This window comes from Ambystoma mexicanum, chromosome 7p (genome assembly GCF_040938575.1).
Source record: "Ambystoma mexicanum isolate Mex_15411 chromosome 7p, UKY_AmexF1_1, whole genome shotgun sequence".
In the NCBI taxonomy this organism is placed as follows: Eukaryota; Metazoa; Chordata; class Amphibia; order Caudata; family Ambystomatidae; genus Ambystoma; species Ambystoma mexicanum.
In genome coordinates, this window is record NC_090939.1 from 651,360,277 (window position 1) to 651,374,160 (window position 13,884).

The 13,884-nt window shown below is 42.3% G+C and overlaps 1 protein-coding gene across 1 annotated transcript in view; it reads right to left on the minus strand.

The window, feature by feature from the left end:
• The window catches only part of AFF3 (ALF transcription elongation factor 3), a 2,498,221-nt gene that overhangs the window by 1,930,730 nt on the left and 553,607 nt on the right, over positions 1-13,884 (minus strand). The window contains exon 3 of the mRNA XM_069636694.1: positions 11,997-12,821. Coding sequence (XP_069492795.1) covers positions 11,997-12,821 — 825 coding nt within the window. The remainder of the gene's footprint in view (positions 1-11,996; positions 12,822-13,884) is intronic.

The following is a 13,884-nucleotide window of genomic DNA, read 5'->3' on the forward strand; positions in this document are numbered from 1 at the left end:
CCATGATTTGGATAAACCTGGATTGAGTACGGAGTAGGCATTGGCAAAAATTCTTGGAAATTCATCATTTAATGGCCATTGCTTTTTGCAGAATGTTGATATTTACTGGGAGAGCAGAATTGGAACAGTCATTGGAAAATATGTCAGAGTTTATAATGTTTTATTAGTATAAAAGTAGCCAGTGACAATTTGAAATGTTCAGGGACCAGGTCTATTCAAAGGAGCTTCCTGGTCACGTCTTGTATGATCAGCATACAATTGTTTGTGTGCATCTTTGATCCACAGAAGAATAAATTGGTTTGGCACAGGAGAGAAGCTTGAAAAAAGCTTCTTAGATATGTCTTTCATAAAAGAATGTCTGAAGTTGGTGGATTTGTAGGGAGAAAGGGGGTGTCAGAGCAGACGGTTTGGAGATTAGTATTAAGGGTATGTTACAATCAGGTAGATGAGCTTTCATGCGGGTGGCACTTGCCATATAATTGTGTCAGCTTCATTGAAATTCCCAGAGTAGTTTTTAAGGAGAGACTAACATTGAGAATCTTTCACTTTACAGAGAAGTAGGGGCACCATCTACTGTACCTGGGAACTGTTTGCTTTTCTGTGACCGTCTTCTGACTTCATCTAGGATTTGTGATCTGCTCAGCGATGTAAGAATGCTTTGTGTTTCAAATTGAATATAACACATGGCAATTTTACACTGCACTTGTAATAAAAGGTGAATGTCCTATAATCTACCGTTTTGTTCTGAGTTGGAACAAAGTGTCACTATGATGTTAAATTAGTCAACCTGGTTAAGCAGCTGTCTAGAGAACCAGTTTTAAAAGTCTCACACGTACATTAGCCCCTCCCCCACCCCTGCTATCACCTTTCTAAATCTTCGTATCCTGTCGTGAAACATTTTGTAACTTCTGTTTTGCCTCCCAGCTTTTAAACTTTTGAACCTTGTAAGGTGCTCCGAGACACTTTGGGTATAGTGAGAATGGAAAAAAATTAAATAATAGTTCGATATTTTGGGGTGTAATTTAATAATATAAAAATGTGTAGTGTTTTTGAGTCGTAGTAAATATACCTTTGGTTCAACCAAACAAGTTTACTGTGTAAGCATTGCTAGCTTTCGGTAATGCCATACCAATCTCTCCCCACTGTAAATAGCTGAGAACATTTAGTGACCAAAATGCAGGTGGTCTCTCAATGTAGATTAGGTAGACACTTTGGGTATAGTGAGAATGGAAAAAAAAAATAATAGTTCGATATTCTGGGGTACAATTTAATAATATAAAAATGTGTAGTGTTTTTGAATCGTAGTAAATATACCTTTGGTTCAACCAAACAAGTTTAGTGTGTAAGCATTGCTAGCTTTCGGTAATGCCATACCAATCTCTCCCCACTGAAAATAGCTGAGAACATTTAGTGACCAAAATGCAGGTGGTCCCTCAATGTAGATTAGGTAGAGCTGCCTTTGGCAGAAGAGATGCCATTTCAAAGTACTCTTAGCCCCAAGAAGTCTCCCAGTCATCGACTCAAGGAACTGAGCCAGGAACCTAGACTCAGCTGGCATCTTCTGCGTTGGTCCTATGAAAAGTAAGACTTTATCATTTGATAGCATTGTAATCAGAAACGTGAACTCTTCCACTTGATTGCCCGTCAAGCAACTTAACACGCACATCAAGCCATCTTTGATTCCAATATGCAACCTGCTCTCTCTTGAAATACAACGCAGTCTCAAAACATATTAAGCTCGAGAGATCTTCAAAGCAAGAAGCCATGAAGCCTATTCAAGCCCATGTTTGAGGAAAGAATGTGAATCTGTTCATAGGAGAATCTACCGTAAAAGGTAGCTGCCTAAATCCAAGCACATCACATTCATCTTTGGTCTCTGGCAGCATCTGCTCCTGGTATGCCTCTTTGAGGACACATTGACCAATCATCGGGCAAGGCATGTGGCCAATTACCGCCTAAGTAAACTGAGATCCAAAAAGGAATGTAGGAATGAAATAACAATTCTTCACTGGGCCCAAACTCCACCACAAATGCTACCGATCATGGATGCGCTGAAAAAGCACATAACGAAAGAGAGAGTTGGTTGAAACACTAGATTAATGCGTCCAGCCAGCACAACCTTTTGTTCCTCAAAATCCGCCACCGTTGGCCGTGATTGCCCAAAGAAGTCCTATGGGTGAGAGGTAGGCACACATACTGAGAGCAGAGCCAGGGCAATTTCCCAAACCTCACCCTTAATCATCTTGTAGAACACACTTTCATATGTCTGCAAGCATATCTTGGAAACTCGAAACGAATAAGCATGGTCATCCTTGCTCAGCTGTTCTTCATCAAAGCTGAGAACTGTTGCGGGAATTCAGTTTGAGGGCTGTAAAAGTGTCTTCAGGAAAAGCGAATCATGGGGCAAAACAATAGAGACAACAGTGGCTATAAGGAGCAGGATCACAGACCTTCAAGGATGCTTAGCAATGCCTAGTCAATTCATCCATGGCATTTTGTAGACGCTCAACATTCAATATCCCAGCTGAGATTCCAAGAAATTGAAAGAGTTCCTTGTTCCTACACAACCGGGGCAGGGACATAAGGAGAACATCATCCCTCAAATGAACAGATCTTTTGGATTATAAGATTGGACACGATTTTACCAAAAGGGGGACATAGAATATTTCCACACATGCAAGCTATCACTTTTCAAATGGATGAATTCATTATAATGGAAACATACATCCGGTGGGAAATCACTAAGGCATTCAGTTTCTGGAGAGAAAGGGTGATGTTACTTGGAACACTGCACCACTGGAACATGTGAATTATGGGTAAAACAAAGGTCATGAATTGAAGATCAAATAAATGATTACATATATTTGAGATCATGAACGTAAAGGAATTATTTGCAAATGTGTGGAGGCCACCGAGTGTTAAAGAGTTCTCGCTTGTAAGTCTGTAGGATAGGCTGTGAGCATTCTCACAGTGCAACTGGTGTAAGACAATGGGCCTCATTACGGCTTTGGCGGTAGCCATGCCGCTATTGGCGGCATGGTTGCCTCAAAAACCGGGTCCGGGTTCCCTGAATGGGGAATTACCGGGCCATTCCGAGTTAGGAGGGCACGGTAATTCCTCACGCAGGAACCCGGGCCCGGACCTTCTCCATTCCCATTCGAGCCCCCATAGGGCTCAATGGGAATGGGTGCAGGGAGCTAACAACGGGCCAATTACGACCGGCCTGTTGTTAGCTCCCTGGTCCCGCGAGGGGACCTCGTAATGAGGTGGAATGAGAATAACGGGTCTGCATCCATTAGCGGACCCCGTTAACCCATTCCGCCTGACTCGTAATGAGGCCCAATATCCCTTAACCTAAGACCACTGAGAGCCCACTGCCAAGTTGCAAAATACCAATTTAACGCTTAGAAATTGCTCCCCCTTTTAAGTAAAGGTGTTCTGCAAATGTGCAGTTCAGATCTCAAAAGCAATGTTCCAAGCTCTCTCAGCTCCAGGCAAGTCCGAACTCGTTAATATTCTTTGGTCTGGTTACTTCGCGCTCCATTGTGCCGGGAAGAACTACTCCCATTGGCACAGCGCTGGGAGGAGGATTACGTGTCAGCTCACGTATTTTGCAGCATTTTATATAGTTTCTGTGCAAAATATTCCCGCTGATGTCGTCCTTGCTGGACGGTGTCTGTGAAGCTCTATGTGGGTTTCAGACGCATCAGAGTGTTCTAAGGAGGACGGGCAACAAGGAAGATTACCAGGGAGTCATCTTCATTCCGTAGAATGTTTGATGGTTCAAAGTGCAAGATGTTATAAGCAGAAAGGGAATCACTTCCTCAAGCAAAATCTTGCGCTATGTTAAGATAGTGGTGCAGGAGCATTAAAGATCACACCAGTATGATGGGCAGCACTGTTGTTGAGAAAGGGTCTATATTCCTGGTCTTGGAGAGGGGCTAGTCTTGGCTAGGCAATGTTCCGGCACTGCCATAATGGTACTACCTGTTCAAAAGCTAGCAACAGCTGGACAATGGTTTTAGAACCTGGGCATATCATGGCAGTGCCTGTCAAATGCATATCTAATGCCAACACAAGAGCTAAAATGGTTGGCTTTGACACTTCTTATCATTAACAGGAATTCAGTGCGAAGAACAAATGCTGAACAGTCATATTGGTTGTAAGTCAAGTGGCTGAAGGCACACTTGGTCAAGTTATTTTTAATCACAACAGGTAAGGTTCACAACAGCATTCAAGCCATTGCATTTTTTTTTTTAAGACTGCTTAGAAATAATACTGATATTGTCTTTAAATCACGAGATAGAGCCCAGGAGATGTATTTTTGGTGTGGAGGGGCAGTTAGTGGGTTGGAACGGCCATAGGCACTAGCATGGCCATGGCGGTCAATGGTAGGGTAAAAAAATCAAGCAACACCCGCAGGCTGTGCGTCGCGCCTCACATCACATCTCTCTATTTTCCCTTCCCTGGCCAATATCTGTTGCTTATAGTCAGTGCTTACAGTGCCACCTAATAGCAAAACACAAATTGGCTGACATATTGTGTATTGCTCACATTGTATGCAAGCCTGGGCGCCATTATCAAGCTTGAGGCATACTGAGGTAGCATTGGCCATTGCTTATTTAATGGTTGAGAGCATGTTTTGTATTGATCACAATGTATACAAGTCAGAAGACCTACGGATGTATTGGAATCACCATACAGTCCTGACACAACACAGAGGATGCGCAACACATTTTAGACGCTCTGTGAGTTATTAGAAAAACACAACCTGCTTTCCAACTGTGTGTTTTTAAATGCTTAATTGCAACATGTTTCTAAAAGAACATGAAAAAATGTTTAATCTAACCGGATGCCACCTTAAGACTACGTGTGCCTAATTTCGTCAGTGATGCCTGAATAAGGTGTGTTTTCCTAATAGGCCTTCCTCGGCACTAATAGAAATGGGAATTGTTTTCAGTGAATGCTGTTCTATGTTTTTCCTGCTGCCGGATGAATCATCCTCGAGATAAGGTGGCCTTCCCAGGCCTGCATCCCATGCATGTAACTCCACGTAATGAAGTTGAAACTGACAATGCTCGGAACGGTTCAGTGTGTGCTTCTTTCCACTCTGCACCGCCTGATGAAGAAGTCGATGGAATTTTGAAAGCTAACAGGGACGTCATTTGGGGTTTGCCATGGGTCGCAGCTGCGACCCCTGTGTTCTCCCTTGCTACACCGGAAAATGTTTTTTTAAATTTAAAAAAATAGATTCTTTTGTCTAAATGTACCTGGGATGTGGCCAGCGGCACGTGACTCTTTGTTTCTGGAGTGGCTGGCTTCCTTGGTAAGGTTGCTTAAAAAAACAGGCGGTGGTGCTTTGAGCAGTGTTACACTAAATAAGAAAGAATAGGAATAACAAATAATTTGTCTTTCTGGAATTCTATACAATTACTACACTCATTAATGGTTTATTTCAGGCACACTTCTGGGGGAGAGTCACTGATTTAGACTGTTCTTAAACACCTCAACTCAGCCTTTCATCCATCTGAGGTCAATAAATAAGTACCATCACAGGTTGGGTGATACTGTATGTATATTTGTTCAATTTAAAACTCTTAAGCGTAAGTGCTATATAACAACACATAATTATCATTTGGTCTTGGACGTCTGCGTGCATTCACATTAATATGGTAACATGGGCCTATACACACTGATATTAATGATACATATGGTGATCCATTATTGTATGAAATGTATATCACACAGTGATATTGTAACCATATTTTTTGTAGTGTACTTAGGTAAAATGCTATGTGATGCCAATTCCTGTTTTGTCAATGGGTGAACGGTCATGTTCTATCGCTTCCTCTGATGTCACTTTGATATGGGTCAAATTACATCACTTCCTGTGATGTCATCAGAGGTCAAGGGTTGTGTGAAGTCACTTTGTGATACCCCTGGCATTTTGGTGAAATGACGTCCCTGAAAGCTAATGCATTGTTCGATTTCTGCATAATGCAACCAGTTAGTCCAACAAAAGGGAAGCACACTTGCATTTTTTGTTATTTATCCTCGAAAGTACTTGGGGTCCTTATTGTAAATAAGGCAGCTAAATAGACAAAGGGCCCGATTCATCGAATTATCTGTGTGTAAAATCGAGAACTTGTGTGTCAAACTGCGTGCGAAACACTGCTCATCGATTCATGGAACCGAGTGCGTGGGACTTTCCTGGGACTTGCTGGGCGTTCGCGCAGGCTCGGCATGACATTGCGAAAGGCCGAGTGCCTTGCACAAAACTCCACGCAGGGGGTGGGCGTGACCTGCGTAGAGGCTGAAATAGGGAGCGGAACACACAAAATGAAGAAGAACAAGCCAGAAAGTGGGTATAACGAGGGACGGACTCCAGGCCGTTCATAGCACGCACACAAATGCGCATGACAAAGCATATTCATGGATTTGACCACGCAACCTCTCGCCTGCAAAATGCCCATGCAGTGCCCTCCAAATCTCCGCCACCTGGAAGCAGGCGTATGAAGTTACGCTGAGGTATTGCAACTATGGAGGTGAGTTTGCAAGTCGGATATAAGGGTGAGTGCACGCAGACGATGTTCCAATCGTACTTAGGGGTGCATGTACACAGCGTAGCGGCGTGCAGCGACTGTTTACGGGGTTCAGTTTGACCAGAAAAATAAATGCTTTCCGTGCAACACTATGCTTGTCCTCAGGGTGCGGGTTACAGTTACGGGGGACCCCGTGCACAGTCCCTGAGATGCAGGCCCATTCGCTGTTGACCCCACACCCTGTTTCAAGAGTGCGTGTATTCACACCCAGGGGTGCACACAAAGGTAGCTGTAATGGCTGTTTTTCCTTTGTGTGGGGGCGTTTTGGGGGCGTTCCGGCTGTGACTTGCGTGTACAGTTACTTTGCGCAGACAATTCCATGAATACGCAGGGTGCGCATTTTTGATTCTGAGCGCAGGCTCACGCAGTGTCGATCTTGGCACGGCACTTGTGGGATTAATGCACACTTTTCCATGAATCAGGCCCACAATGCTTTCACACAATAAATCCTGTTCCTTTTTGTGTCATGGGTTGACAGTGGGAGGGTTGCAGTGCCACCAGATTTTTGCAGGTGTCTACTGCTCACTATTCAGCTTTCTGTTACTTCTGTCAGTAACCTCCCACTAGAAGAGGTATGGCATATATAGGAAATCCGTAATTAGAAACATGGGGCAATGTCCATTAAGGTAGTGTGGCTACAAAACCACATACAAGCATCTGGATGGTGGCTCAAAATTGGGGGATCCTATTACAGATCTGAGAGTTTTAGTTAACCACAGTAGGAGATATTAATTAGGCTAACAGGAAGTGGCAGATTGGAAGTGGTTACAGAACAAAGAAGTAAGAAGTGAAACAGTGACCATGGCAAACTTGTTATTCAGTTTGACCAATACATGCCAGATAGATATTGATATTCCATTTAAAATTCTATTTCTTTCTGTCTTCAAAAATATATACTTTTGAACCAATGTGAGCATTATCATAGGCCATGATATAGTCTGGAATATGTGAATCATATGTTTGCGTAGTATTCCCACGAAAAGGCCTGGATAGCGGAGTGTGTTTGATGGGTCGTGACGTTTTTAAGCGATTCTGGAACTTTAGTGTAGCTCCTTTAATCAAGGGTATGATGGTTTTTATTGCAGAAATGGGGCCACTGGCCAGTAGATAATGTTTCTCAGGTAAGGCATATTTTGCCTTATCAGGAGGGGTTTGATTGGCAGATCCCGGGTTACATTCTGTAAAGAAGATGCTCTACTTCGTGCTGTGGTGAAAATTATGCTATTGTGCATTAGTGCGCTCAGATATGACCCTGGACAACAAAGGTTGTTATTAAAATCAGAAATAATTGCTCCAGGCGATATTAAACGAACATGCTCCTTGCATGACTTCTGTCCATGTCAAAGGTGTGAATACATGGGAGGACGTATCCGTTCTCAGGTTCCAGTACATCAATGTATGAAATGCTAAATGACCAGACATGTCTGCCTTGACATCTCAACTCTTCTCAACATCTATCCTGCTAATGAACACCAACTCCACTGCATCATGAACTTTCAACTTCCATGAACCATCTGACCATCAAGAAAGAACTGGAGTGTGTCCAGATTATTTGAACCGACCTCGCCCCTCACCATGTGTGCTCATGAGTCATCGTTACCAGCATCTGGAGTCAGTGAGCAAGTGGGCGCTCCACACATGCGCTGACTCACTCACTCACTCCCCTTTGTTAAACAGAGCACTGCCACTAACCAAGCAGATGCTGGAATGTTGTAATGGTCACTGTTGGCAATGTTTCAGTCTGAATCACAATTTTGAGTTTTTTGTCTCATGTGATTTCCTCCACTGATATTTTTGTGGAGGCTAGAGCCTTCCCATTATGTATGATATGATAGGTTATTTATAACAAGCTTAATATCCAAAGGTTTCTAAGCGTTGCTCCGTGTCGTCTTGCTTCCAAGGCGAGCACGTTGCCCCTGAGCTTCAGCATAGAGCACATGAACGCTGTGGAGCATTACATAAATACTGGAAATCCTTGATGTCTCTTTGTACATAAAACCGATCTACAACACTCATAGTCTCATATATACTGCAAATCTTTCTTAATTTTCTAGATTCCAAATTCTCATAAATTAGCCCAGAGTTGAAATCCCTCTTGCTTTCAATAAAATGTGCCTTCCAGCTAGTGTTTTATTTTGTTACATGAAAACGATTAATTTTTAATGATTGGTCTTTTTTGTGCCAATCTACTCACAGTTTCTGGAAATGGACTGTAACATTAAACTAAGTAATTAAACTGCATAAAATACCATGGTCACAGCATCATGTTGGACTGAGAAAGTATACATAATTTACTCGGCTTCCTGAACTCAAACAGCAACAAAGAAAACCGCTCAATGGTGAACTATGGGTAAGATCACTGGTTGAATTAAAAATGCTAAATATGTTTCCTTATTTTTGACACAAAGACGGAGGATGAAGACAGAACCACGTGGGCATTTTCCAATTGTTACCAAATGTGGCTATTTGAGGGTGTGATGAGCAATATTCCTATAAGGAACGTATTTAAAGATCATATGCGCCACTAACATTTTCCAACTCAGACATTGCCTCACTCTCATCCAAATTGGATGTCTACAGTAGATGCCTAAAACTCAACCCCAGAATGTATCCTTCTTGGAAACAACAGTGAAACAAGAATCACCCCCATCTCACCAACCACACCAAATCACTAGGGTTCTACACTGATTGCAACTTATCCTTCAAGACTCACATCAACATGAAGAGTCAAAGTTCATAGAACCAACTCACTGTCCGCTGTAAAATCACGTTCTACTTTGCTAGAGCAGACGTTTAGCACTGTCGTACAGGGACTAGTCATCTCCTAGCTGGATGATCGTAAATCCCTCCTTGTGAGTGGGTTCACCACTCTGGCCACCCTACGGAGAATACTGCATTCGGCGGCCCATCGCAAAGGATCAGGATGAACAAATGTTCCCATTCTGGCCATGAGGGAACTACTGTGGCTGCAGAAAATAGAAGAAGCGGGCACCACAATCCATTCATCGATATATACGCTTAATTATGCCATATTGTATTCAATTTAAAGGAGCTACCAGGCTTAAAGGAAGGGTTGGCCCAACAAATTTTATTGCAAAAAAAGATGGGCAATAATAAAAAAAATCGATTGCCACTTTTTTTTTGAAGACCCTATGTAAAATTTGGAGAAAATGATGCTCAAAATTTTAAAAAGGAAGCACATGGGGGTATCCATTTTGTGAAATGGATGCCCGCCTGTGCTTGTTTTTGCGGCACTAATGAAGGAAAAGCCAGCCAGCTGTAGTAAACAAAAGCTATCACTGGGTGGCTTTTCTTTCATTGGTGCTGGGACTCGGAGGACGCAGACCGGAGACTAGAGGCAGAAAAGCTGCAGCTGCATCTCGGTAAGTGCTATTTATTTTAAAAAAAATAAGCACTAGCTGTGTTTTTTTTCTAAGTTTTCCGGGCTGGAGGAGCCCGGAAAACTTAGAAATAAAACTGCAGCTGTAAAAACATTGTATTTATGTTTGCGGTAGCTTTTGAAGCTGCGGTTTTTCTTTCCAAGTTTCTCAGGCTCCTCCGGCTCGGAAAGAAAAACTGCAGCGTTTTCAAACACAAGCGCGTTGTGTTTCTGCCTAAAGCTGCTTTCCCATTTGGGGCTTTCGGGCTCCCCAAATGGGAAAGCAGCTTTAGGCAGAAACACAACGCAGTTATTTTCTGAAATGCTAAACGCTGCAATGTTTCTGCCTAAAGCTGCTTTCCCATTTGGGGAGCCCCAAATGGGAAAACAGCTTTAGGCAGAAACACTGCGGCATGGAAACACAACCGCGTTGTGTTTCTGCTGCCTTGGCTTTCACTTTGGGTCTCCGGTGCTCCCCTGGGGGAGCTGCCACGGCAGCAGAAACTCAACGCGGTTGTGTTTCAAAACGCTTGGAAAGAAAAACTGCAGCGTTTTCAAACACAATAACGTTGTATTTATGTGTGCGGTAGCTTCAAAAGCTACCGCAAACATAAATACAACGTTTTTAAAGCTGCAGTTTTATTTCCGGGCTCCTCCAGCCCGGAAAACGTAGAAAAAAAAATGCAGCTAGTGTTTATTTTAATTTTTTTTAAAAAGCACTTACCGAGATGCAGCTGCAGCTTTTCTGCCTGTAGTCTCTGGTCTCCGTCCTCCGAGTCCCGGCACCAATGAAGGAAAAGCCACCCAGTGGTAGCTTTTGTTTACTACAGCTGGCTCAAAATTTTACATAGGGACTTAAAAAAAAAAGTGCCAATCGATTTTTTTTATTATTGCCCATCTTTTTTTGCAATAAAAATTTTGGGCGAACCATTCCTTTAAGTCGATCCTGTGACACAGGGATCCGCAAAAACATCAACACTCAAGAACCAAGTGTGTTCACCCAGTAATGCCTGACGCTCTCATGTTGCTCGGAAATTAGTTGTTAATCATAAGGATTGTCATTATATTTTTTTCTGTAAATCAATTCATTCATCTCATAGTTCTCTATGCTGTCTTTCAATCCAAAGAATTATGTACACAGTTGTGAAATAATTAATAATAAAAAAGGTTTGAACCCAACATAAGCTGCCCCTCCAGTAACCGGATCATCTTTATACCAGCCAGTATCACAAACAAGGGACTATACACCAATGCCTTGCTCAACTCGCTGGTAAAGTGACCATCTCTGGAGGCCACCTCAACACCAGAAGCCTGGATTGCCAAACTTCAAACCAAGATCTGCACAAAAGAAAAGGCCAGAAAGGAAGCCTTCTCGAACTACACACCCAGAATATGCAACAACATGCAGCCTTAAATCATACAGACCCCTCTCAGTTCAGAAAACTGCTGAAGACTTATCTCTTCACACAACATCTTACAGACCAATAGCCTTTGAAACCTCACTGATCCATACTCGGCCCCTCTTAACCTGTATTGCCTGCCTGTAATCCTCAATATCTCCTCTCTATAGCCTTCAAATTTACCTTTAATATTCCATCCTTGTAATTGGATCAACATTATTCTATACTATGACTATATCCTCTCACTGTACAGCTCTGTTCCTAGCTAGGTTTATGCAAGCTATATAAAACCCAGTATATACATACATTTCTAAAACAAGTCCGCATTTTTATTTTTACATTCACTTAGGGTGATACCATTCTGTCTGTCAAACAAGTTAATTAAATTATGAGACTTATGTTAACTGTAATTATCTAAACAGTAAATCTATTATTTATAATACTTTCTAACATCTGGTGATATTTATTTTTGCATCTTACTATAGAATGACAGTGACATGGATTTGAAATGAAATAAATTACAGACTAAAAAGAAAGAAGATAATAGTTTATAATTGTCCACCAGAGTATGAGAAAATACATGTAAGATGTTAATTATTTAAAAAAACACAATACCTCTTCTTGAGTGAGAGCGGCACTAACTTTCTCGGTTTTCGTCCTGTTCCCAGCTGGTTCGGTTTTGCACAATGGAACTCCTCTGTACGGGGTGCCATTCAGATTAGTCTCGGTTGAAGACTTCAGATTCGGCGATGCGTCGGGAGCCTGATCTTGACCATCCATCGGTCGGACATACGCTGTTGGTTTTCGCTGGACTATACTTAGCTTTGAGCTAAGTGATCCAGAGAAGTTCTTAACACAACGCCCATTGTTGGTATGTTTGGTGGATATGCCCGGATCTTCCTGGGTGTGGAGTCCTGCTTCCAGGTTGCAGTTAAGTTCTGAGTGCTGCTGAGGAATGTCTGCGCTCTCTGGGAGTGGGGATCTGCGTGAACCCAGCTGTGTCACCATGGAAGAGGAAGAGAATGCTGAGCTTGATGCATAATGATTAGGAAACTCTGTAGTCTGCTTCTGGCTGACGGGCTTATAATCATTGCTGAAGGAAGCAAGCAACATGTGTCCATTCTTGCTTGTCTTGTGGCGTCTCTCTGCAGCAGGGGTGCAACCAGGTTTGTGACAGCTCATTGCGGCTCTTTGGCTGTCCTCCCCAGCAACCCCACCTGGCGAACAAGTTGAAGTGCTGCACATTGAGAGGTGAGGATGCGCTACTGAGTCACTTGGAAATTGTCCAACTGCTTCGTCCACTGTGGCCTGAAGAACCCCTGTTTTTGGAATTCCGATCAATTGGCTCTGGTTTGATCGATCTGTTAAGAGATCTTTCATCTCATCATAGCTGCCCAGCGTGTTCTGGACACGACTTGACAGCTCATCCCCTTTACATGTCTGCAAAAGAAAGGGATTTACAATTAGTCATCACTTGACTTGAGGAAGGGATAAGAAGGTATTGGTCACAAAATCACACAAGGCTGCATAGATAAAAAAAGAAAAAAAAAAAAGAAAATATATATATATATATATATATATATATATATATATATATATACACACACATATCATCTTATTTTGAACTGGAACATAGCAAAACATGTTTAAAATGTATGGCCCATGTACTATGGCAAACTACAGTAAACAAGGCAATAGCCTGGCTCAGGATCTAAGTGGTGGTCGGTCAATAGTGCCTCCTTCTGCAATATCATCCTTGGTTATGAAAGGAAGGTTGGCTTTCGCATGTTATTATTAACCTGTTTTTTTTCCATTTTCCGTTTGCAGATAATTACAATGGCAGCAGTAACAAATCACAGAGCAGCTCGGGAAAGTGCTGGAGGCTCTTTTAGCAAGAAAACAAACAGGCTGAGTTGTGTACAGGCATACACTGAGTGCTGCCTGTGCTAGGAAAATATTTAAGAAATTTTACAGCTTTTCTGAAAGATGCTATTTCTGATATTATGCGTCATCGGAGAAACATCTCACCTATGGTTTATTTCTGAGCTGCTTGTGAATTGAAATAGCGTGCTCTTCTTAATAAATGTGAAAACATAACAATTATCAAACAATGTCGTTGATCTATTGCAATTTAAAGCAAATGTAAGTTGTTGTTATACCACACCATGCAAATGATGTGTTTTTTTTTAATTCTCAGACTTTAGGGACAGTGCAAGGGATGGAGACTTGAGCTGCCGTACCACTTGATTGTGAGAAGTTTCAAATTAATGTTGGAGGTTTGGGCGAATTGTGTGTGATGTGTGTTTGTGTGTGTGTGTTGTGTTTTCGTGTGTGTGTTTGAGGGAGACAGATTGCGCATATGTGTGCATGCCTTTGTGTGAGATTGTGCAGGTGTGTGCATTCATGTGTCTGTGTGTGCGTGTGTGTGTACACTTTCAGGCAAATTGAAAACTGTGACCCACATCTGGCAAGTTGTGGGCTACAATACAAATACAGTTTACCC